The sequence below is a fragment of the Ascaphus truei genome, chromosome 4 (genome assembly GCF_040206685.1).
Source record: "Ascaphus truei isolate aAscTru1 chromosome 4, aAscTru1.hap1, whole genome shotgun sequence".
Lineage (NCBI taxonomy): Eukaryota > Metazoa > Chordata > Amphibia > Anura > Ascaphidae > Ascaphus > Ascaphus truei.
Window position 1 is genome coordinate 395,896,232 of NC_134486.1, and position 25,246 is coordinate 395,921,477.

General features: G+C 46.1%; 1 protein-coding gene across 1 annotated transcript in view; it reads right to left on the minus strand.

The window, feature by feature from the left end:
* The window catches only part of TRAM2 (translocation associated membrane protein 2), a 51,543-nt gene that overhangs the window by 1,127 nt on the left and 25,170 nt on the right, over positions 1-25,246 (minus strand). Inside the window, exons 3-11 of the mRNA XM_075598599.1 lie at positions 21,733-21,842; positions 21,112-21,228; positions 17,460-17,518; positions 17,044-17,128; positions 5,791-5,861; positions 4,859-4,963; positions 3,027-3,170; positions 2,389-2,561; positions 1-945 (exon numbers count right to left, since the gene is read on the minus strand). The exon at positions 1-945 is cut by the window's left edge and continues 1,127 nt beyond it. Coding sequence (XP_075454714.1) covers positions 872-945; positions 2,389-2,561; positions 3,027-3,170; positions 4,859-4,963; positions 5,791-5,861; positions 17,044-17,128; positions 17,460-17,518; positions 21,112-21,228; positions 21,733-21,842 — 938 coding nt within the window. The 3' untranslated portion in view covers positions 1-871. The remainder of the gene's footprint in view (positions 946-2,388; positions 2,562-3,026; positions 3,171-4,858; positions 4,964-5,790; positions 5,862-17,043; positions 17,129-17,459; positions 17,519-21,111; positions 21,229-21,732; positions 21,843-25,246) is intronic.

Genomic DNA, 25,246 nt, shown 5'->3' on the forward strand with positions numbered 1-25,246 from the left:
AGCGACAAAGACAGAGCTGAATTTAATCTTCCGAGGCTCTAATAAGCATCAGATATTGTTCCATTCTATCCTGGGATCTTCTCCTAAAAACAGAAGCATGGAAGGACCTTTGGATGGTGAATGAAATGCATGTAACGGAAGGGTAATTACCCACAAAATAATGTATTTGATGGACTTGGTAACCACACAGCCCTTACCAATCTGTGTAGGATTCAACACTTGGCTAGGCAAGGCTTCCCAATCGCGTAGTAGTCTACCAGCTAAAAGTGCCTATTAAGACCGTACGACAAATTTCCACCATTTGGCAGCCAGATAAATTGGAGGGACAACCAAATCAAATCCTCAATTTAGCGATCCCTTGTTTTTGACTGATCTGGCATTTAACGGTCCACAGTCAAGCTATGGTCGAGTGAGGCAGGATGGAATGCGATCTGTTCAGACGCTGGCCCTGATGCTTCATATTTGTACAGCTCTAACGTTACGGGGTCCATGGAAGAGGTAGTGCGCCACATACATCGCTCGACGGGGTCGCTGGCTTTGGAAAACGCTCACTGCACAAAAGTTGAAGAAAATCCCCTCCCCCCCCCCAAAAGTTAACAAGAATAGAGAAATTCCGGTCACTGAACAGAAAAGGAATATCCGTTTTTCCGAGGCTTGAATGTACCATGTTTGGGTGGAAGGCAAGTTCGGCACCGGATATGCTTTTTTTTGGTGTTTTTTTTTTTTAATATAGCAAAATAGTTTCTAGTGAGGACTCTGAAAGGCACTTGTATTGTTTCGCCCACATAGGCACGGCTGCGGCAGAAAGCAGGGGTGCAGAGTTAGTCCTGGGCTCCCTGACCCCTCGCTTCCCGTCACCGAGGGCTTGGCTTTAAGGGATTTTGATTTTCTTCGGTCGCGGTGTGGATCCATTCTCTGCTTTTACTACTCCATTTTCATGATAACCTGGGGCAAAAACAGAGACGCCGTTAGAATAGTCAATAGTCAGCATAATGCTTCCTTTCTGTAACAGACAATGGAAGCCATCCCCCTCCCCTCCCACCCCCCCCCCCCAAAAAAACAAATAACCACAAGGACGTTTCTGGCGTGCTTTTTTTTTTTTTACCATTAAACAAAAGTAAAGAATTTCTTCAGAAAACATAAAAAGGTTTATTACAAGATTAAAGAAACTAAAATATCCCCCCATCCCAAATAAATGACCAAAACTTAAATGTAATTAATACTTACTCTGGTTGAGAATGAGGTAAGCGGCTATTTAAATCCCATTTTTTATTTAATGTAGAAATCCCTGTTTTTTCTACCTTATTTTAATATGACCTCAACCTTTTTTTTACAGGGGACTGGTGCTTTAACCCTCGAGGCCTGCTTTGCAATGAGCTGCCAATCCCTCCGGCAAAGACAGAGTTAATCAAATACATCTCCTACATCAGGATCACTAGCAGACATCAATCAGCCCCTAATGACATTGGTGGGACCACCCTATTAATAAATAGTTCTATACCGATAGGGCACACCATAAAAGTACAAAATAAGCCACATTTTACTGCAGTTTCGGTGCCTAAACACCTTCATCACGGACCTTAGGCACCAAAAAAGCTGGATTTTTTTTAAAAAGCAGGCTAGAATAAATGTTTATTTTGTACTTTATATGTGCTGCCCTATCAGTATATAATTATTTGGTGCATCTGTCTTCCTTCACCCTACTCTTTATTGTCCATGTCTTATTTCGTCCCTTCTCTTGCTTTTGGAATTGTTGACCACCTTTTTTTATTAAACAACTCATTCCAAATGTTTCCATTATTTGCCTTGTGGGCCCCCACAGTAATTTCAGATGAAATCGAGAAATTGTTTTCAAATCGTATCCTGTGAGCTGGTATCAGAACAGCGTCATGGTTTCGTTCTGATCACACATTGGGCAGGAATTGTTTCAGCACCGACGTCGCATTCTTAATGTTATCAGTTGCCCTGAATAACGCTCACCACAAGTGGTTTAGACCATAGATAACTAGCAGTGGCCCTGGTTAGCCAATTGCTCCCACTGATATTTATAGTAAACTTTTTAACCAATTGGACATTCCAACTCCGGGGTCATGTGATAGGGTAGCGATCACATGCCCCAGGTCCACCTCGCCACATCTGGAACAGAAGAGAGCGTTCGAGCTCACAGCGCGTTGAGGTCACAATCTACACTGGGAACGAGCAAAAACTCGAGGGACTTCTGGCGGCAGCGTCAAGGGTGCCACTCAATAGGACGATGCCACAACGGAAAGGGTTAATGTCAGCATCATCCCATTAAAAAAGAAAAAGTGCTTGTCTCCCAAATTTCACTGGTTTGGGTTCTTTGCCCCTTGTTGACCCATGCCTGCCCCCCCCCCCCCACCCCCTCACCTGACTCTCTTTTGACGAGCTTGGATTGCTGCTTTGGCACAACAGCTGCTGCCGCCGTTTTCTTCCTGGCCGCCTGCTCTTTACAGTATTCGCGCCAGCGTCGCAACTGGAAGTGAATAAACCGCCACATCATCCAGGTCTGGGACAGGCACATCAGGAGCAGCACAAACATCCTGGAGAGACACAGGCAGATGCCACCAGCTGAATTATCCAGGAGCAACAACACGCTGCCAGTGAGGAGATTCTCATAGCAACGTAACAGCCCAGATGTCTAGATCCACAGACAATTTGGCACGGGGACCAAGCGATCCCTATCGCAGATATTTAACTATTCCCCAAGCTTCTCTAAAATGGAAGGGAAAGTCGTCCTCTAGCGCTCAGATCGCTGCGACAAAGGCAACTAAAAAACATGCAACGTTTAAGGGGAACGTCAAGGGACCCCCGTGTTTTTCAGTTGCAGATGGGAGTGCCACGGTCTCCAGTCACTGCGGCCATGAGATTGTGGAAGAGGAGACAGACCAAAAGAAATATGCAGAGAAAGAGATATACACACCATTTTTGGACCACGTACATGGACATGTGTCCTTCAGTGATTATTTACAGAGGACATGATATGTTACAAGCAGAGAGACACTTACCTGAAAAGCAGCGTGTTGAAGTTTCCTTTGTCTGGGTTAAACGAGTGACTCTCTGCCCGAGCGAGGCCAAATCCGATGGCCAGAACCGACAGTGTGAGCGTAAAGAGCCGAGTGGTCACATACACCACCCCCCATGCATTAAATCTGCAAGAAGGACACAGAATCACCCACTGGCACAGGGAAGCCTGTCCAAAGTTACAGTCCTCCCTAAAAATGTTTGGGGTGAAACACAGAAAAACAATGCACAAAGCATAGGAGGTTTTCATACAGTAGATGCAATTATAGCATAAAGAAGAGCCTGTGAGGCTTGGGACACTGTATACTAGAACAGGTACGTGGAGGAAGAGACTGGTGAGGTTTGGGACACTGTATACTAGAACTGGTAGGTAGAGGAGACCTGTGAGGTTTGGGACACTCTATACTAGAACTGGTACGTGGAGGAAGAGACTGGTGAGGTTTGGATATCTTTGCACACTAGAATTTCATCCATGAAGAACTCAGATGGTTCTTTTTGAATTATATTACTGTATACCTGTTACAAAACGGTACTTTGTATTAATGGATTGTGGTTATTTTATAAATCTTTGGAACCTTTTAAAGCAGTAGTCGAAGCTGCTGTTTTTTTTTTTTTTAATTAACTTTTTCCCCTTTAATATGTGCATCAATACAATCCGCACAATGATAAGTAATTAGCTAAGTTGCAGATCGATCCGTTCTCCTGTGATCGATTGGCGAAGATTCGGCTTGGGAATTCGCTAAATACCAGTGCAGCAGAAGAGGACCAAAGATGCCAATTTTGGTGGAGAAGATAATGTGACCAGACAGTCACTAGATACAATTGGTGCACAGCTAGAGAAGGCAGGGCTCAAAAAGGGGTGTGCCAGAGTCTGTTCCAGAAGAGGAAGGGGATGAGACTTTGTAAATGGTTACTTTAGAAACAAAAAATGTTCGATACATTAAAAATGTAATTCAGAGTTGAATTAAAAAACAGGGGAAAAAAATACATGTAGGATATTGCTTTGTCTGCTGCTTTAAAACAAATCAAATTTAAGTTGAAATGCATTTAACGGCAAAGGCTTCATTCCTAGAACTTGTGCGGGATTAAAGAAAAGTAGTCAAAAGCCTAATTTACGCGCAGATATTTGCAACACATAGTTTGAAATAATAATGAAATGATCGCTGCTCTCCGTTTAAGAAAAGGTTTGAAATTAAAGTTACCTTAATAAAAACCAAAATGTGTATCTGAAAATCAAGTACACGGAGCTGCACATTGAGGGCCTCATTTTGCAAGCAGGGTCAAGCTGAAAGGCACCTTCTAGCCCATTAAAGTGGAATAGGTCGATATATAGACAACATAAGAAGCCAGAATGCTTCTAATTTAAGTTTTATGAACAAAAAAAGCCGGCGTGTGAAGTTGGAACGCTATGGACGCTCGGCCCCATTATCCACCGCGCCAGCACCAATTGGTAATGTCCCTCTTTCTTCTTCACTGTCCCGGGAAACCGCAAGTAGTTTCTTGGCGATGCACTGCTGGGCCTACTGGCAGTGAAAGGGTTACTCACGGACCAGACTCCTGAGCTAGTCTATAACGATGTACTAGTACAGGGGTGTGCAAACTATTTGCGCTGCGCCCCCCCCTGCCTACTCCCCCCAAAGATAAAAGGGAGGGAGGACATAAATATTAGAGTAAGACGTATTGAGGCGTTGTGCGCTGTGTTTTGTCGCAGGGAGTTTTACAGAAGGCGGAAGGAACTTATCAGAATTGGCACCCGCCGGACACGGCGACTTGTCCCATTCAGTACATATTTACAGATACACACAAACTTACTTACAGCTTTTGGTTGTTCTCGTCCGTAAAGTAGAAGAGCCGTGCAATATGGAAAAGGAATTCAGCCACGTATTGTAACAGCAACAAGATCAGGCCCAAGCGCGTCAAACTGGGAGGAAAGGAAAATACAAGGTCAGCAGCAGCAGCAGCAGCAGCAGCTCTCGTACTCCGGAATAAAATGACTAACTCCTGCAGCTCATGCAGGGAGTCATTCTCAAACCGAGGCCTGTGACGACTTCTAAAGCCTCCCTATTAGAACTAGGTAACAGATCCAGTATATCTAGAAGTATATTTCATTTTTGTACATACATGGACAAAGCTAAGTTCAATGGTCTCGCAGACAATTATTAACATTGAAGTGTTCCTTGACATAGAAGTGTTTGAGAACAGTAGAAGTAACAGCTCTAAATTGTTATTTGAGAATTGTATACAAGAGGGCAGGAGGAAAATAAAACGTGACCAACTTGGCAAGTGATAACGAGAGGGGGAAGGGCGACAGGGGGAGAGAGATTAGGAGAGGGAGAGAGTAAGAGAGGGAGAGAGTAAGAGAGGGAGCGAGTAAGAGAGGGAGCGAGAGTGTGTGAGAGAGAGATTAAGAGAGAGAGAGAGAGTGTGAGGGTGAGAAAGAGTAAGAGGGTGAGATAGAGTAAGAGTGTAAGAGTAAGATAGGGACAGAGGGAGAGGGTGTGAGTGAGATTGAGAGAGCGAGAGAGAGATAGTGTGTGTGAGGGTGAGAGAGAGAGAGTAACAGTCAGAGAGTAAGAGGGTGAGAGAGAGTAAGATAGGGAGAGAAGGACAGTAAAAGAGGGAGAGAGGTAGAGAGTAAGAGAGGGAGAGCGTAAGAGAGGGAGAGAGGGAGAGAGTAAGAGAGGAGAGAGTAAGAGAGGAGAGAGTAAGAGAGGGCAGGGAGTATTTTCCCAGTGTCTGAGGACTTACTTCAGTAGGTAGGCTCCTGCTATATGGACCAGGTACAGGCTGATATATTGCAACTGGCGGGGGATCTCCTCCTGAAAGAAATCACAACACGCATAAAAAGACCTACTTGTGGCTGACAGGGCTGACCTAGTGAACACTTCAGCTGTCCCCTATTGTCCCATGACTTCTCTATCATTCCCAGGCAGAAATATCACAAACCAATAAAAAGAGGAAATGTACCCTCCAGTATTTCTGTTTCTTCAAGTCCTCTATGGCAGCCAAATACTAATGGGATAGCTCCTCCTCCTCACAGCTGGTAGGACAAGCGCTTCGTGTGACCACTACATGAGTGGGCATTATTCACCTTAGGTAGGTTACAGCAGCAGAACAGGCTGCATTGTGTTTTTATTACCGTATTGAAGCAGGGGGTCGCCGGAGCTGAACTGTGTTAATTTCAGCTACGGGGACCCCCTGCCTCCAGAGATACTTACCTCCGTCGCGGTGCCGGTCTCTGCAGGCAGAGAAACTGTTTGCCTAACACAATGGCGGCTTTAAATATCCTGCGTCACTCGGGCTAATAGGAAGCAGTGACGTCATCCGTTGCGGCTTCCTACTGGCTAGCGTGACCGGGACATTTAAACTTCACAGAGATACCGGCACCCACTACGGAGGTAAATATCGATGAAAGCAGGGGGTTCCCAGAGCTGAAATTAACCCTATTCAGCTCCGGAGACCCATGCTCCAATTCTGTAGTAATAATAATAATAATAATAATAATAGCAGCAGCATGTTCTTGTATAGCACTGCTAGTTTTACATAGCGCTTTACAGAGACATTTTGCAGGCACAGGTCCCTGCCCCGTGGAGCTTACAATCTATGTTTTTGATGCTTGAGGCACAAGGAGATAAAGTGACTTGCCCAAGGTCACAAGGAGCCGACACCGGGAATTGAACCAGACTCCCCTGCTTCAAACTCTCAATGCCAGTCAGTGTCGTTACTCACTGATAAACTCCCTCTCCAGTTATAAAAATAGTTTAGAAAATAAAGATAATTTAAACGCAATGCAGCCTGTTCTGCTGCTTTAACTTCTGTCAGAGCTCTAAAATAGGAAGAACAAAACATAATATGTCAAATATAAGAAGACTCGAGGGAGGGAAGTACGCTGTCATAGAGGAAGTGAAGAAACAGAAATATCAGAAGGTACATTTCCTTTTTTTCTTCTACGTCCTCTATGGCAGCGAAATGCTAATGGGAGGACCAGATCAATCCTAAAACTGTTGGAAGAACTTCTTTACACCGTTGGAACAACTACTTGAAGCCCCTTCAACCAATTTTCACACGAGTGAACATCAAGATGGTATGTGCTCTAAGTATTATGTGAAGAAGACCACATTTTTCTGGGCAGAGGTCTGAGCTTTTTCTGCCCATGAAACTGCGATGACCCTAGTAGAGAGTGGGCCTTTAGTCCTACAGAAGGATATTATCCTGCTATTCTATTTGCCTCAACCCATCTAGATATGGAAGCGGTCTGACCCTTTCTGGGTCCATCATAAAGAACAAACAATGTAGAGGTTTTCCTAATACTATCAGACCTATGCACATATGTTGTTAAAGCCCTATCTACTTCCAAGGTGTGCCATTGACGTTCTTTGTCAGAAATAGGTTTTGGACAAAATGAGGTGACCATAGTATCCTGATTGATATGAAAGTCTGATACTACTTTGGTTTGAAACTGTGGGGCAGTCCTCAACACTATCTTATCCTGGTATATCTGAAAAAATTGTTCTCGACATGATAAAGCCTGGAGCTCCCCAACCCTACGTGCTGTAGTAATAGCGGTTAGGAAATCTACTTTAATTGGGAGTAATCTCATAGCTCGATAATTGGTTCAAACAAGGAAGAAGCAAGTTGCTGTATTCCCAGGTTCAGATCCCATGATGGAACGGGGATCCTAAAAGTAGGCCTAATCCTAGACACTGCTTTAATAAATCTAGAAACCATAGGATCTAAAATAATCTGTGTATGATAGAATGCACCTAATGCCGATACTTGCACCTTAAAATATGCTGGATTTAGACCTTTCTGGAATCCTCGATGAAGGAAGTCCAGTATGTTAAGGATGTCAAGCTGCAGTGGATTCTTTGTAATTTACACAAACATTTAAATGTCCTCCATATGTGATAAGATTCTAGAAGTCACTAGCTTTCTGGAGTGCAAAAAAGTGTTGATATAACTTAATTGGAGAAACTCTGTGCCCTTAATGACATCCTTTCAAGTTCTATGCTGTCAATGTGAGCAGTTGTAGATTGGGAAGCAAAGAGGACCTCGAGTCAATAATGCGGGGACTCTTGGAAAAACCCACAGCTCCTGTATGAACAAGTTCTATAAATCCACAAACCTCGTCTTTCTGGGCCAATACTGGGCTATTATGAGAACCTGAGCCCTGTCTCTTGATTTTGTTCATTACTCGAAGCAGAGGGAATGGGGGGGGGGGGGGAATGAAGCAGAGCTGGAAATCCCAAGTGATCGAGAACGCATCCCTGGCTATGGCTTTTGGGTCGTGCCATCATGACACACACACATCTGAACTTTCTTGTTGACAGCTGATCCTATGAGGTCGGCCCCATTACCAAACGAACTGAGAATATTTTCTGTTCTAGTTCCCATTCGCCAGGGTGAATAGAATGCCTGCTGAGAATGTTGACTTTGTAATTTCTGACTCCAGAAATGAAGGCTACGGAGAAATATGGAATCTCTTTCTCTACCCAGTTTAGAATTCTGGAGGCTCCTGAAAGAACGCTCAGATTATTTGTTCCCCCATGTCAGTGATAGATATAGATATATATATATATAGGATCTATATTATTTTATTTTTTTAACAGTTAACCCCTCAACGAGGCCTGAAGTCCTCGAATGTTTTAAAATATCACACTAACTTCCAATACATTGATTGGCAAACATCTTTCCTGATGTGTCCAGAGTGCATAGATCACCTGATCTGGACAAACTGCGCTCCAACCCAAGAGTCTTGCATCAGTGTTCAATACTGTCCAGGCCAGAGGTATCAAAGACTTGCCCTTGCACAAGTTGCTGACTGAGTTCCCCCTGAGTTTGGTAACCCCTATAGCTTGAATTATGGAGTTAGATTTAGGTGTCTCCCACAGTGGAGGAAATGTATTATAAGTGATCTGATGTGAAAAGTGGACCAAAGCAAGTGGCCTGTGACTGAATTTAGAAGTCCTCTTATTTGCATGAACTGAGGCCTTGATTTTCTTGTGAGGCTTCCGAACAATTGAGCCTCCTTCATAATCTTGTGGCTCTTGGAGGTCAGGAGTAATACTAGATTTTTCCTTGTGTCGAATATGACACCTAAAAATTGAAGAATGTAAGCTGATGCAAGCCTTCTTTTCTTTAGATTGATGATCCACCCGTGGTCTACTAAGATGCCGTGCACTATGCGCACATGATCCCTGGCAACGTTCTCTGACCGGGCACTGATTAGCCAGTCATCAAAGTATGGGACTACAAAAACGCCTTTTTGTCTCGTCTCAATAATGCTGCAATCACTGCCAGACAAATGTGAATGATCTGGGTGCGGTGGCCAGTCCAAAAGGGAAGATCTGTAAAATGGTAGTAATAGCCATTTATTCAGAATCTCAGGAAGCAACGGTGTCATTCTTTTATTGGAATACTAGCTGATATACCCGGCGTTGCCCGGAGGCCGTGAGGGGGGGCGTGAAAGGCAGGGGGGGGCGTGAAAGGCAGGGGGGGCGTGAAAGGCAGGGGGGGCGTGAAAGGCAGGGGGGGCGTGAAAGGCAGGGGGGGGGCGTGAAAGGCGGGGGGGGGCGTGAAAGGCGGGGGGGGGGCGTGAAAGGCGGGGGGGGCGTGAAAGGCGGGGGGGGGTGAAAGGCGGGGGGGGGGGGGTGAAAGGCGGGGGGGGGCGTGAAAGGCGGGGGGGGGGCCTGAAAGGCGGGGGGGGCGTGAAAGGCGGGGGGGGCATGAAAGGCAGGGGGGGCAAGACACACACACAGTGTGACACACACACACAGTGTCACACACACACACACACACACACACACAGTGTCACACACACACACAGTGTCACACACACACACACACACTGTCACACAGACACACAGTGAGACACACACACACACGTCACCTAGAGCGACACACACGCGACACCTAGCTGTAGTTCAGGCCGCCGCCATCTTGTCACTCGGCGCCGCGAGGGAACTACTTCCGGCCGCCGCCATCTTCTCAGTCGGCGCCGCCGCCATCTTAGGCGCATCGCGAGGGAGGAAGGGGGTCCACTGCCTGTTCCCCCGCCGGGGATGGAGATGAGGCGCCGCGAGGTCCGCTGCCTGTTCCCCCGCCGGGGATGGAGATGAGGGGAGCGGGAGCGCCGGGAGAGGTGAGCGGAGGGGGTGTAATGTGCGCGCGTGTGCACAGGGACATCTAACTCGGCGCCGCCGCCATCTTAGGCGCATCGCGAGGGAGGAAGGGGGTCCGCTGCGCGGGGATGGAGATGAGGCGCCGTGAGGTCCGCTGCCTGTTCCCCCGCCGGGGATGGAGATGAGGGGAGCGGGAGCGCCGGGAGAGGTGAGCGGAGGGGGTGTAATGTGCGCGCGTGTGCACAGGGACATCTTGTCACTCGGCGCCGCCGCCATCTTAGGCGCATCGCGAGGGAGGAAGGGGGTCCGCTGCGCGGGGATGGAGATGAGGCGCCGCGAGGTCCGCTGCCTGTTCCCCCGCCGGGGATGGAGATGAGGGGAGCGGGAGCGCCGGGAGAGGTGAGCGGAGGAGGTGTGTGTGTGTACACAGGGGTGAGAGTGTGTGTGTGTGTACACAGGCCTGACAGTGTGTGTACACAGGGCTGAGAGTGTGTGTGTGTGTGTGTGTGTGTGTGTGTGTGTGTGTGTGTGTACAGGTTGTTGTTTCACAGGGGTGAGTGTGAATGTGTGTGTACACAGGGGTGACTGTGTGTGTGTGTGTACAGGGTTGAGTGTGAGTGTGTGTACAGTGTTGAGTGTGACACTGAGTGTGTGAGTGTGAGGGGGTGACTGTGTACCAAGGAGTCCTCAGAGGTTCTGGCCGTGTGGTGTGACTGCAAGTGTGTGAGAGTGAAGGAGGTGATGTCACAGTGGGGCGTACCTCTTGGCCAATGAGTCACGGACCAATCAGATTCACCGCAGATAGCACTAACCTCACTAACCATTCGATTTTATATATTAAGATGGACATAAGCATCCTTTAAGTCTATAGAAGCTAGAAATGCTCCACTTTCCATCACTGTTATAACTGCCCTCAAGGACTCCATCTTGAAGTGACGTTTTTTGAGAAAGACATTGATTTCTTTTAGATTCAAAATTGCTCTGAATCCTCTTGATGCTTTCTATACTAGAAACAGGATTGAATAAAAACTCTTGACTCAGCGAAACTGGCTGAATTTCCATATTGGCTAACAAATTGTGAACCGCTTGTTTTAAGGGCAGGATCTTCTCTGGATCATTTGAGAGGCCTGATTCCTTAAAGCAAACTCCTAGCATTTCCAGGAACTCAAGGAATACCCCATGGCTAGAATTTGCTGAACCCAGTTGTCTGTTTGGTCCAGAAATCCTGCCAGTCTGCCCCAAACTGACGTTGTATCCTTGACCGGCGCCCAGGTCCCTTCAGGAGTCTTGCTTCTTGATGGTCCCCCATGAAGCCATTGATCAGAGCGGCCCAGGACCCAGGTTTTCTGTTGTCATGAATTCCAATTCCGATTATAAGTTCTCCCTTGTCTATAAGACTTTGCATCCTGAAAACCTTGTCTTGGAGGCCTGACAAATGATTAAAGCCATAATTTTCTTTGCTGGGGCAAACATTGATTTCTCCTTCCAGCCATCTTGGAAATAATATTATCCAGTGATTCTCTGAAGAGATAAGCACCTTCATAAAGGTAAAGACACTAGTCTATTCTTGGACAAGGTGTCTGCCGCCCATGTTTTAAGCCACAGCAGTCTTCTCACAGCTATAGTATATGCCAAGGATCTAGCTACTAGCCTGAATGGAATTCCTCTTCACTGAAGGGGTACATTTTCATGAATTTTCTAGTCAATGCTCGTCTTTTACCAGTGATGACCATTCCAACTTGACAATGTCCTTAATAGAACTGTGACTAGAAAAAGTTTTTTTAAGAGCCAAAAAGGCCTTGTCCATGACCACCAGTTTTTCTTTGGTGTTCTCAATATTCATCGTCAATCACTACTTCTTAATGAGCTTGTCCATAGCGTCCATCTTAAAGGAACCCGCGTCTACTTGGGTCTATTCCTCCGATGAGGAACCCCCAAGTTCTGAGACACGAGCCTGAATAATCAATGAAACGCTCAGTCTGCAAATCCAATGAAGTCAGTGATCTGGGCCGTTTTAAAGACACCTGAGACTGTGCTTCATCAACAGACTGCAGGAGTGAAGTTCTCATCCAGTCAATAAAAGTTGTTAACAGAGTAGAATTTTTTGTTCTTGTGTTCGATATATGCTTATCTCATTGTTCATTAATATGTATGGGAGTAAAGTATATTTTGATTTCTTCCCTTCATACGTATTTGTGCCATTTAATGCCATCATCGTTTTGTATGTTATTGATGCTGTCCCAATGCACTTTAAATCAAATCCATGTCATGTGTGGTCATGTTACCAATCCTTGTTTTTATGTTGACCTTTCCACTTGTTCCCCAAACCACTGCACTTTGACTTTAAATCAATTTGGATAGAGTAGGGTATAAAGGGAAGAGGGAGCAGCCTGACTCTATACTGAGGAAGCTGAAGCCTGCAGGGTGTGCGCACGAGTGGAGGTCCTACTTGCCCAACGGTGACGCGGATGCCACACATCATGGGACAGGAGAATCATCACGTGACACGGAAGCAGCTATACCAGAACAGTCTTCGACTGAGGCACCTGTGCTGAAGCAGGGATGTCCTTACAACCTGACCTGATGGTGGATCTTGAGGGCTGGGGTTGAGAACCCCTGCCTTACATGGTTCTTGGGAGTTGTGCTCCAACTCTTGTCCACAGTTTCCTGAAAGACCAAATGGAAGGTCTATTTGATGGAGCAGCACCTCAGAACGTAAAGGGGTTGCATTATCAATTTGCGTTCTCTCACTAATTAGTACTACTTATCTTAAGAATTGATGCTCTTTGATGTTGTATTTGAAGGGCTGCAGACCTCTCTGAGACAAGCAAATGTACCCACAAGTCATATTTTTATTTGCGGGGGGGAAAGTTAGAATTTCGCAATAATTTTTCACATATTTTTTATTATTTTTTATTTGGCGACTTCCAGTATTTAAGCAACATTGCAAAAAATGCAACGGGCTACATTTTTGCAGCAAATATGCATTTTGTAGGAAAATGTGCAACAGCTTTCCCGGCCCAGGTGGGTGGGGGCTTCTACTGAGCCCGAATGCACTTGCTGCTCCTCCCCCTGGAGTCCCAGCTCCCAGCCTGCGCATGGGAGGCCATTTTACTTTCCCCCTTAATCCTACCCGTCATGCAGATCAGTGTGTGTGGAGCGTGTATACACAAACATATACTGTATGTGCACTTTCTGTGTATGTAGATGGAATTCAGTGGTAGGAAGGCAGCTCGCACTCAGGAAGTGGAAGACAAATGTCTCTTTATTGAATACTGTTTACATATTGGAGGAATATGTATACTCAAAGAAACCTTTTCTTCAACCCCGAGCGCCCGCTGCCTTCCCCAGCACTAAATTCACCGACACAACGGAATCTGCCACAGGATCACACGCGTTACCCCACATGGGGCGCCAGCTACAGCAAGGAATGTGAGGTCAAAAAAAAAATAACCTTTCCCTAGGCATATAGATAGAGACATATAGATCATACATGTGAGTGTAGCTGATAGGGAGAGAACTGGGGCGCTACCTGGATCAATTGAATGAATAGTTAATTCCTTCAAATAGGAGATCAAACCAAAAGAAAGGGAGGATCGCATCTGTTTTATAAACACGTTAAAAAAATATACATACATCTTAATACACAAGTGTGTGCCAATGTTATGCAAGAAGCGGACGTGTGTGTGTGCAGTACATGCATCTGGTGTGTGAGGGCCACGGGCCACAAGAGCTGACACAGTGAACCCCCCCCCACCACCCAAGCCCCTGCCAGCAGCTACAAACCACGCTGCCTCTTTCCCCTTACGAGTTGGAGCCATGTACCTTATAATTATTCCCTCTCTTCCTCCCACAGGTGTCACTGGGGAAATAACAACTGCCCATTACAAACCTCATGCTGGGCTTAACCTCCGGACACATTCGCTGTATAAAATCTTCCTCGCCTTGTCCTCAACACAAGTTCAGCGCACACCCTGTATGTTTCACTACGGCCATCTCCCCGCAGAGAATCACAGAACTCCTGCTTTATGCCGATATATTTCCGAGGAAAGCTGTACCCCAGAAATGGCACGTTTTCTTTTTCAGCGCATACAGAAGTTATAAACATTAAAAAAAAAGGAGGTACAGGGGGCATACATGTTGCCTCATTTTTGTTGTATAAGACAGGGGTGCGCAAACTTTCCCCCCCCCCCCTCGGTGCCTCCCTGTCTGGTCTCCTTCCCTGCTCGTGCCCCTCCCCCTTAGGCCTCGTTCAGGGTGCCTGCTTCGGAGGGAGGGCGTGCTGACGTGCGTGCGGCCGTGGGATACAATGTATTTAAAGTGAACTGTGGTTGTCAGGGTAGCAGCTGCCCTGTCTCCGAAGCCCGGAGTTGACGCTGGCTACAGTTTTAATAAACAAAAAATTCGTTTTTTGAAGCTGCAGCAGCGTCACTGGGACCTCGGCAGCCAATGAAATCATTCTTGAGAATGATTTCATGACTGCAACTTGGATCCCTAAGCTGCCGTGTGTAGCCCCGCCCCCTCCCCGCCTCCTCAACTCCTGAAACAGTCTGCTGGGGAGGATGAACACACATCGCCCAGCAGACTGCCGCCCTCCCTCCCGAACGCCCTCCCTCCAACTCCTGCCTCTGGCACCCTGAACGAGGCCTTACCTTGTCTCCGCCGTCGAATGACACAGCGGGGTCATGCGACGTCATGTCACCAAAACCGTTGGAGACAAGGTAAGGGAACTTACAGAGGCCTCACAGTCCCCCAGCATGTAATTTAAATGCTTTGGGGAAGAGCACGGGGCCTCTGTGAGTGCTGCACCCGCCTGCCCCCCCAGAAAATCTCACGCCCCCCAGTTTGCCCACCCCTGGTTTAAGACACAGGACGTTCAAGATACAGTACCATAGACATTAATGTCATTTCCCATATCTTTCAACTCTCCGTGGTGACTATGTGCAAACCTTTCACACGAGCTCGCGTGACAGGCAAAATGGACACTTTCTTTAGCCACTAAAAAAAAGAAGCTGTGTCTGCATCAGAGTACGCAAGACATTCGCCAGCATTAAATCTATGTGCAATGCAATTTCACTTAATAATTGCAATTTGCTAAATTCTCTCACAATCAATAGGAAGCGGCAACAGATGACGTTGCTGCTTCCTACGGTCTCCGTGATGTGGGAGATTTAAACTGCCATTTTGTTTCCCCGGGAGGGGACTGAAATGTGCTACTTTATGTATCCCAGGAACCAGGGAGTCCCCGCAGCTGAAAATAGTCCACGAGCCGCCTGCTTCTCATCCTGATAAAAAAATAGAGAGACTGGGATTGCTGCTTTAACCTATTCAGTGCCAGGCACCCGACACTTCCCCATCACGTGGTGATCTGGTGCGATCACATGACGTGCTCCAACCCCGGATACAGGAAACGTTATTCGAGTGAGCTCAGCTTCCCTTTGGATGCAGTTGGCCTCTCCATCGGAGCGATCTGGTCCTACAAAACGGGCGTACGTGCATAGCGTACACAGCAGGCTAATAGGGCATTGTAAAGGTCATGTTTATGTCGACCATAAAAGTCTCCTGAAGCACAACTCTGCCCCTGTAGCCTTCTTTAGGGAGTCCTCTGGCACGTTACAATGGCAGGTCATGCCTAAATGGGGAACATGCGTGTGGTATGTTAGTGTCCGATTATCCTCAAGAATTACAGGCCAGCGATCCACAAACCTCTCGTCACGGAGCCAACTGCAGGTTTTATGGCTCGCCAATAACTTTATACACAGGTGAACGCACCTAGGTTTCTATATGAATGTGTTACTGGTCGCCTGCTCTGGCTCCGGACTTACCCCATCCATGAGGAACTAGAGATGTTTCATTTACTTGTAAATGTTATTTAAAAAAAAACAAAACACATTTGACTTACAAGGAAAACCTTTCAAAATATTTATTTTTAATATTTATTCTGAAAATTAATTTAAACAGTTAATGATGGGTTTACCCCCCATCCCCTATTGACAGATATTTAAAAATCGCAATAAACATTGTTATCGCCATGAATTTCCTACCTCTTTCTCTGCCAGAGGAGCCCTGCAATGTGTAGCTAGTCCCTGTGGCTGAAAAATGGTTAACCCTTTGAGGGCCCCTCTGGCTCCCACGGCGGTTATGGGATCGCGTCCCGAGTGTCATAGAAAATCAGGACGCAATCGCCCCAAAAAACACAAGCAATTTTTCCCTGGGTTGCAGAACACATGACGGATTAGTCCCCCCCCCTACCGTTATTGCCCTACCGCTAGAATCCCTGTTAAACCTCTGGGTGCCCAATGACATAGCCAGTGATGGGGTCTGGCACTCCCATGGCTACTTCATATGCCATTTCTTCATTTTCTAGGGTAGATGGAGTTCTGTGCTTAAGTGGAGCACTGACGGCCACCTGGCCGGCTGAGGACGACTGCTCCTCCTTTCTGTCATCACCCCGAAGAGCGGACACGTGATCACAAAGGGCCGGTTCAGGCTCTGGCACCGCGACCCCTGCGGCACTCAAAAGGGTTAAAAGCTAAAACGCAAAGCCATAGGCGGGTCAGAAAACAAGCATTGTCCAATTCTGGACATTAACAGCCTGATCCTTCATTTCTCAGTAACAAGTTACACCCTATTAGGACTTCAACAAAGAAAGCTTATTAAAACGGTTTCTGCCAGTTATTTCACAGCAATGACGCGGTGTGTTGAGCCAACAACATGTGCAGTTACTGACCTTGCAGTGACCTAGAAATAGCCTCATCCCATGTTACACCAAGAGCAAGTCTGTATTCTTCCCGTTAGCATACCAAAGACACCGTGGTCATTGCCCCAAGAAGATTAATGTATGTGATTGCGCTTGTCAACAAAGTACAGGGTTACTGACCTTCTTCACTTTCTGGAAGTATAACTCGGGCAGGGCATGCAGCCAGTAGGCGAGCTGACACAGGTAGAAGAACTTCACTTGGAAACTGAAGAGAAATGAAATGATTAGATGTTTTACAGCAATCTCACGTAACCTCTGAAGGTCCGACTAACCCCATAGCTGCTAGAGAGGCCTGCAACGCATTGCTAACGGTTGGTGGTAACGCAAGAGGAAATAATTAGCAAAATCGAGACATTTGCTGTTCTATAAATAATAGTGCTTCGGCAGCATTTCCCGGATAGACGCCTTTCATTCTGTGCCTTGGAGAAGACCCCTGTGGGTCGAAACGTCAGCCATTTTCATCATGTTCTGAAATATGACGATTGCCTCATCAGGTTAGTGGATACCAGCGCTAAGAGATGATAGGACACACTTACGGGAGGTAAACATGAGGATAGCTTTCCCACATGGTCTTTGGATTGGACAAATAGCCTTCCTGTAATAAAATTTAAAAAATGCATTACGTACTCAGTAAAAATAAAAAATCTCCTCCCCACAAGAATCTCTCTGAGCGGATTCGAGACCACCCCTCCCCGGTCAAAACAAATATAGCCGCAGAGTACCCAACAGAAGGTCCCAACTGTCTCTGCCGATGACATTACGACGTTGTATTGGCCGCCGGAAGAAGCTTAGTCCAGCGCCCATTTTGTGTTCACCTCTGGAACCCGAGGTAGCCCCGCATCAGGTACAATAGGTTAAAAACATTAAAAAGGAAAGTAAATAGTAGACAGGACGGCAGCTTTAAACAGGTTCAAAATTATTTTTATGTTTAAAAACTGCTTTTGCTCTTTTTCTTTGTCAAGATAACATGCTTCGCTGCCAAAATCCTCCTGAAGTTTTTTTATAGCAAATAAAAATATCACTTGTGAGCATGTTCACATGCCTCAGACTGGTCTGCAACCCTGCCCTTACCCATAATCTCTTAGCGTACAATACTTCCACTGCAGCCAGGGATTCTGGGAAATGACATGCAAATGAGCACTCTTACGCTTGTAGACACTTCCAGCTTCACCTTACCAAGCCAGTGCCAGCCTCACAATGATGAGACCCAAAAGGTTGAACCAGCTGCCTGTGAGTAGGGTTACTGGCCATGTACTTTTAACCTAGCCTGTGCTGAAAAGCTGTGTAATACACCAGGCCCAAGCTTATAGGGATCCATGTTAAAATGGATCAAAAGCAAAAACTGACACTGCGAGTGCTCGTTTGCATGTCATTACCCAGAATCCCTGGCTGCAGTGGGCACACTGTATGCTGTGGATTAAGGGGTAGGCAGGTTTGGGGACCCAAGACGTGAATGTGCTCTTACATTTTTTTTTTTACCATTAAAGCCTCGGGTGAATTGTTCTCTGGTTTCATTGTTTGCAAAGTAATTATGATGCCATAGTTATAACAAAACATTTCTATTGTGTTTTCCAAGAAAACACCTCCTAGTTCAAGGTATACAGTATATAAATACTGGGGGAGTAATAAATGCAGTAATAAATACTGAAGACAAAAAAAAAAGATGATAAACATATTATACATGAAACAATACAAAAACTGTACCATCACGCCATAAAAAACAAAACAAAAACAAAAACACATTATGGAACTAGAAAAAGTACAGAGAAAAGCCACCAAATTAATAAAGCGGTGGCTAATCTGATTTATGAGAAGAGGCTAGCTAAATTAGGTTTGTTGACATTAGAAATGAAACGTCTGAGAAGGGATACGATAACGATATATAAATATATTCAGGGTCAATACAAGGAGCTTTCACAACTACTGTATTCATCCCAAGGCCAGTACAAACGACACAGGGTCATCCCTTAAGGAGATTTCTCCAGCAACAAAGGAAAGGGTTCTTTACAGTAAGGGAAGTTACAATGTGGAATTCATTACCCATGGAGACTGTGATGGCAGATACAATAGATATCTTCAAAAAAAGGTTGGACATCTTTTCAGAAAGGAAAGGTATACAGGGATATACCAAATAAGAATACATGGGAAGGATGTTGATCCAGGGAGAAATATGATTGCCAATTCTTGGAGTCAGGAAGGAATTTATTTTTCCCCTTATGAGATATCATTGGATAATATAACACTGGGGTTTTTTGTTTTCCTTCCGCTGAATCAACATACTGCATACACTGCAAATACAAATATAGGATAATTATCGGTCGCCTGCATCCTGTTTCTCCAGAAAAATACAAAGCATATTTAAGAAAATATAAATATACAAATAAGAAAAACAGTTACTTAAAGGTGACAAACTTTCTAAGGAATTCAATTACACTGATGAGGGATTTTGTTAACCCACTATTTATAAACATCTGGCGGAGTTGTATGCGTAGAGTTTGTTAAAGTGTGTATACGTTAAACCTCCATTCTAGACGAGGTCCCCTCCTTCAGTGTCAATACTAGTAGGGAATATAATTAATTCTAAACAGCAAAAACAAAATCCAGCATTCGGAGATGCACAAGGATAAGGGAAACATGGCCAATATACAATTAAAAACGTTTGTACACAGAGATTGACCAAAGGTCTTCTTTAAAACATTGCACATGTCAACACAAAGCGGGGTTTCTTCTCAGCTTACTCCCGTGACACAGAACACAAATGGTAAACAAATATGACAACTACATGTATTTATTTCTTTTTTAAGTGAAACGTCTTTTTTAGCACCTACCACACAAAAAGTTCTGTTGGAGTAAATTGCCTTCATTGGGACGGACGTGACGTCACTGCTGGCAAAGAGGCTGTCAGTGACGTCACTGCTGGCAAAGAGGCTGTCAGTGACGTCACTGCTGGCAAAGAGGCTGTCAGTGACGTCACTGCTGGCAAAGAGGCTGTCAGTGACGTCAGTGCTGGCAGCTCGGTGCACAGAGGCCTCCCGCGCATGGCACGCATCCGCAGAGGCATAACGCGCATGGCACGCATCCGCAGAGGCATAACGCGCATGGCACGCATCCGCAGAGGCATAACGCGCATGGCACGCATCCGCAGAGGCATAACGCGCATGGCACGCATCCGCAGAGGCATAACGCGCATGGCACGCATCCGCAGAGGCATAACGCGCATGGCACACATCCGCAGAGGCATAACGCGCATGTTGCTCATCCGCAGAAGCCTTTGGCGAGCGCACGCAGAGGCCTCCACAGCAGCAGTATAGGGCGACACACAACACACACACACACACAGAGACACAAACACCCCCCCAAAAAGACACACACCCCGAGAGAGACACACACACACACACACGGAATTCAGATAGTATAAATATAGAAGTGTAAATAGCTAAGACAGGGTGTGTGTGCCAAGCACACACGTTCTAAGTCACTTTGTCTTTGCGTTTTATCACGGTTATTGTGTTTTGATTTTTTAATTGAAAATATCACCATCACAAATACAATTTCTGTGACAAAACAGTGACAAAAGACCAAGACGTTTCACTTAAAATGTGTGTGCTCGGCACGCACTCTATCAATATGCAAACTGTTCATATGGCGAGTGGAGACTAGCGAGGGGCTTGATTTCCTCTGGCTGCTCCCTTCTGGCCGATGTCAGTGTGTTTGCACAGGAAAGCACCCCCTTCTCTACCTATCTGATAAGAACAGGGTGGGATAAAGCGAGTGGAAACATCTGGTTAAATAAACCCTCCCCTAATTCAATGCTCTCTCTCTCCCCCCCCCCTCAAAGAAGCCAAGTCATTGCTTTAAGCATGGCTACACTTGTTTAAAGGAAGCCAATAGGATTAGAAAATTCTTTACAAATAATTTTTTTTTGGTTCAGCTGTGAGGAGTTGCACCTTTAGCCATTAGCATGCTCTATGAAAGGTCTTGTCCGGCCAGACAAGGTATACAAATTTAGAGCCAGCAATCCCTTCATAGACAGACTCTTCAAGCCCCATGCGTTCTACATCGAGAAATTGGTTTGTCACCTGACAGACATGTTATGATTACAATGATTACGATGAGTGCAAACATAATACAGTATGGTATTAATAGGTCACCAATTACGCATGTAGGGACAGGCCTGCACCTACTCACCGTGACTGCTACATACAGACACCAAAACATGGACATCAGGTGAAAAGCTGCCAGCTGCCCGGACTCGTTGAGCTTGCTCTGCTTTACCTTGGACAGGTGAAGACGCCTGTTGATTTTCTGAAGAAAGAACACGGTAAATTGGTTTTCATTTTGCAGATTAGTCGTGCACTCACTTTCTGATTCATGGCAGGAAAAACGATTGCGAAATGCATCAGGGAAAGGACGGGCTTCCGAGTGTCCTGGGACCTCTATTACAGGTTACCCCAATAAGCAGGATGTGGAGCCATTTTACATTTCTGCTCAAGTTTACTTGAACTAAACTAGAATTTCCTCCGCGAATAACATTTCACCCATGGATCTTGGGAGTGCATACGTACATATACATACACACATGCACGCGCACACAATGGTTGTTGACCTCATTAAAACAATAATTTTAAAAAAAAAGAGAAAATGTTCAAACTTTTCAAAATACACGTGTGTCATTTTTAAAATATTACTTGGGGAATCAAATCTTAATTAATTTAATAAATCTCTGCCATGGGACAAAGCCACGAGTCCTGCTGTTCTCTCATGTCATATGGTGAGGTAAATAGGCGATTAGCCGCATGTGTAACTTACATCCAGGATGTATTCCTGCACTATCGCGTGTAGAATGATGGCGATGATGACATAGAACAGGATGGTGACCAAATCTTTCATTCCATACTGATAATAAACTATCTCGCCATCTGAAAAAGAAAAACGTGAATGTTCAATAGAATTTTATATAGGTGCCAATCTATATACATGAAAAACCAGGACGCACACATACAGGAATAATACGGACAAGAGGTCTACTAAGCAATGGTCCAAACGCTGACATTTTTAGCATTTTTTCCCCCAAAATGTATTTCTTGCAGAACGTTTCACAAGCCTGAAATGTCACCAAATTAGTAAGCTTTCAGCAAAATATCACGAGACGGTCTCAGTATTATAGTCTCAACATTAAGAGAATAAAAAATAGCGTCACAAGTGACATTGCAGTACGCTCGGACTTCATCTTTCGCAAATCGCTAGCAAACTCTGCTTAGGTTTGCAATTTTCTTCACGTTTGAAAGGGGCAATTGTTGCTTGGCCTGCGAACTTGGGCAGCAGTTTTGAAAAGCTCTACTGCCAAGGTGAAATAACAGCTATATAAATGCTCAAGCAATGTACTAACCCAGGGGTTCACAACGCCAGTCCTAAAGACCCCCCGCCCCCAAACAGGTCTTCAGGATATCCTGGCTTCAACACAGGTGGCTCAGTCGATGGGCCTGCTTCAGTACAGGTGGCTCAATCAGTTAAGCCACCTGTGCTGAAGCTGGGATATCCTGAAAACCTGACCTGTTGGGGGGGTGTTGATGATTGGAGTTGAGAACCCCTGCACTAATGGAAAAAAATAATGAGACATTTCAACCAAGGGCATGTTATGTGAAGGGCAGGAAAAGAATAGGGAAAAGATGCGGGGTTTTCACGTAACAGGACACATTCCTCACACAAAGTAACCTTCGTGCTCACACTTGCTCTCATTTTTAAATAACAGTATTCCTAAGATACAATTGTTTCCTGATATACATTAACGGAGGAAGAAAAGCAACACGCGTCAAAAATATATGAGCAGAAATACATTCCGGTATGCGCAGGATTTCGTTTCTTTTATATTTTGATTTTAAAAAAAAATTAACCTTGGAGAGGAATCCTTAATCAGAAACAAGTCTTACTATGTAAAAAATAAAATAAAAAATAAAAGTCCTTTTTTTTATCAAAATAAGAAACATGGTCTCTTTGGAATGTGCGGACTTTGTCAAATAGAGGCTGTCGGAGTTCCTAACAGTGCATCTGTTCTCAGACGCGCTATTAGAGAGGGTCGGGGCTCCTAACAGTGCATCTGATCTCAGATGCGCTATTAGAGAGGGTTGGGGTTCCTTACAGTGCATCTGATCTCAGACGCGCTATTAGAGAGAGTTGGGGTTCCTTACAATGCATCTGATCTCAGACGCGCTATTAGAGAGGGTTGGGGTTCCTTACAGTGCATCTGATCTCAGACGCGCTATTAGAGAGGGTTGGGGTTCCTTACAATGCATCTGATCTCAGACACGCTATTAGAGAGGTATGGGTTCCTTATAATGCATCTGATCTCAGACGCGCTATTAGAGAGGGTCGGGGCTCCTTACAATGCATCTGATCTCAGACGCACTATTAGAGAGGGTTGGGGCTCCTTACAATGCATCTGACCTCAGTCACGCTATTAGAGTGGGTTGGGGTTCCTTACAATGCATCTGATCTCAGACGCGCTATTAGAGAGGGTTGGGGTTCCTTACAGTGCATCTGATCTCAGACGCGCTATTAGAGAGGGTTGGGGTTCCTTACAATGCATCTGATCTCAGTCACACTATTAGAGAGGGTTGGGGTTAATCCATTGGCTATTGGAAGGAGTCGAGAGAGAGAGAGCGCGTGCCGAGAGAGAGCGAGCGAGCGCCGAGAGAGAGAGCGCCGAGAGAGCGCGCCGAGAGAGAGAGCGCGCACCAAGAGAGAGAGCGCGCCGAGAGAGAGAGCGCGCACGCCGAGAGAGAGCGCGCCGAGAGAGAGCGCGCCGAGAGAGAGAGCGCGCCGAGAGAGAGAGCGCGCCGAGAGAGAGAGAGCGCGCCGAGAGAGAGAGAGCGCGCCGAGAGAGAGAGAGAGAGCGCGCCGAGAGAGAGAGAGCGCGCCGAGAAAGAGCGCGCCGAGAGAGAGAGCGCGCCGAGAGAGAGAGCGCGCCGAGAGAGAGAGCGCGCCGAGAGAGATCGAGTGTGTGAAAGAGTGTGAAAGCAACTAGTGTATTTAGAATTTTATTTTAATTAAAAATCTATATAACTATAGAAAAGTGTCTATTATTTATGAAAAAAAAGCATCCATTTAGCCTATAATAGTAATAATCCCCTCAGAACAGGGCATTACTGGCCAACAATGACCTGGCGGGGTTACCACAGCTTTGCCTCGGGCCTTCAATGCTTCCAGCCGGATTATTACTTAATAATTCACGCTATTGAAAAAAACAAACGGTTAAGGAGATAATGCACGCATAATGTAAGTCGTCATTCTGTGCCAAAGGGTCTGCATTGAGGTGGGCTAAAAAAAAAACTTTTACGTGGATGTCAAAACTCGCAAAGGTAGCTAAAGATCAGAAATAAATGTCAGCGGGCTAATAAATCAGCAAACCACGCTGCCCCTGCCACAGGCCCAAACCTGCCACAGGTCCAAACCTGCCACAGGTCCAAACCTGCCACCGGCCCAAACCTGCCACCGGCCCAAACCTGCCACAGGTCCAAACCTGCCACCGGCCCAAACCTGCCACAGGTCCAAACCTGCCACCGGCCCAAACCTGCCACAGGTCCAAACCTGCCACCGGCCCAAACCTGCCACCGGCCCTGCCACCGGCCCAAACCTGCCACAGGTCCAAACCTGCCACCAGCCCAAACCTGCCACAGGTCCAAACCTGCCACCGGCCCAAACCTGCCACAGGCCCAAACCTGCCACAGGCCCAAACCTGCCACTGAAGACTGTGCTCTCGTAGGCTGGCGAGACATTTTTGGAAGGTACCCAGGATCTCCTCACCTAGACTTGGCCAAGCCTGGTTAGGTTACACAGGCCCAGCAAACCAAGGTAAGATTGTGCGTGAGTGAGGCAGATCCTACCAGGCAGTAGGGTTACCAGGTGTCCGGTTTTGAACCGGACACACCGGTAATTTACCCCTCTGTCCGGTACAAAATGAGAGGTAATACCGGACATGTATGTGTCCGGTATTCTCCCTCTGAGCAGGCAGCGCGAGTGACAAGAGTGGCCGGGTGTAGGGTCCCCGCTCCCACCTCTGATTCAGAGGCAACAGCGTGATGTGACCCGAGCAACGGACGGCATCATCTCCCACCGCCCTCCCCCCCCCCCTGCATGTCAAGGAGAAGACTGACCAATGGGAGGCTCCACGTCATTAAGGAGTATGCACAGCTCCCCATATGCATGCTGGGAAATGTAGTTTTCTTCCAGCTTTACGTGTGGGAGAGAAGAGCTCCACTGTGTCCCTGTCTGCCAGGTGAGGAAGGAAGAGGATGGTTGTTGTGAGGAGGAAGAAGAAAGAGGA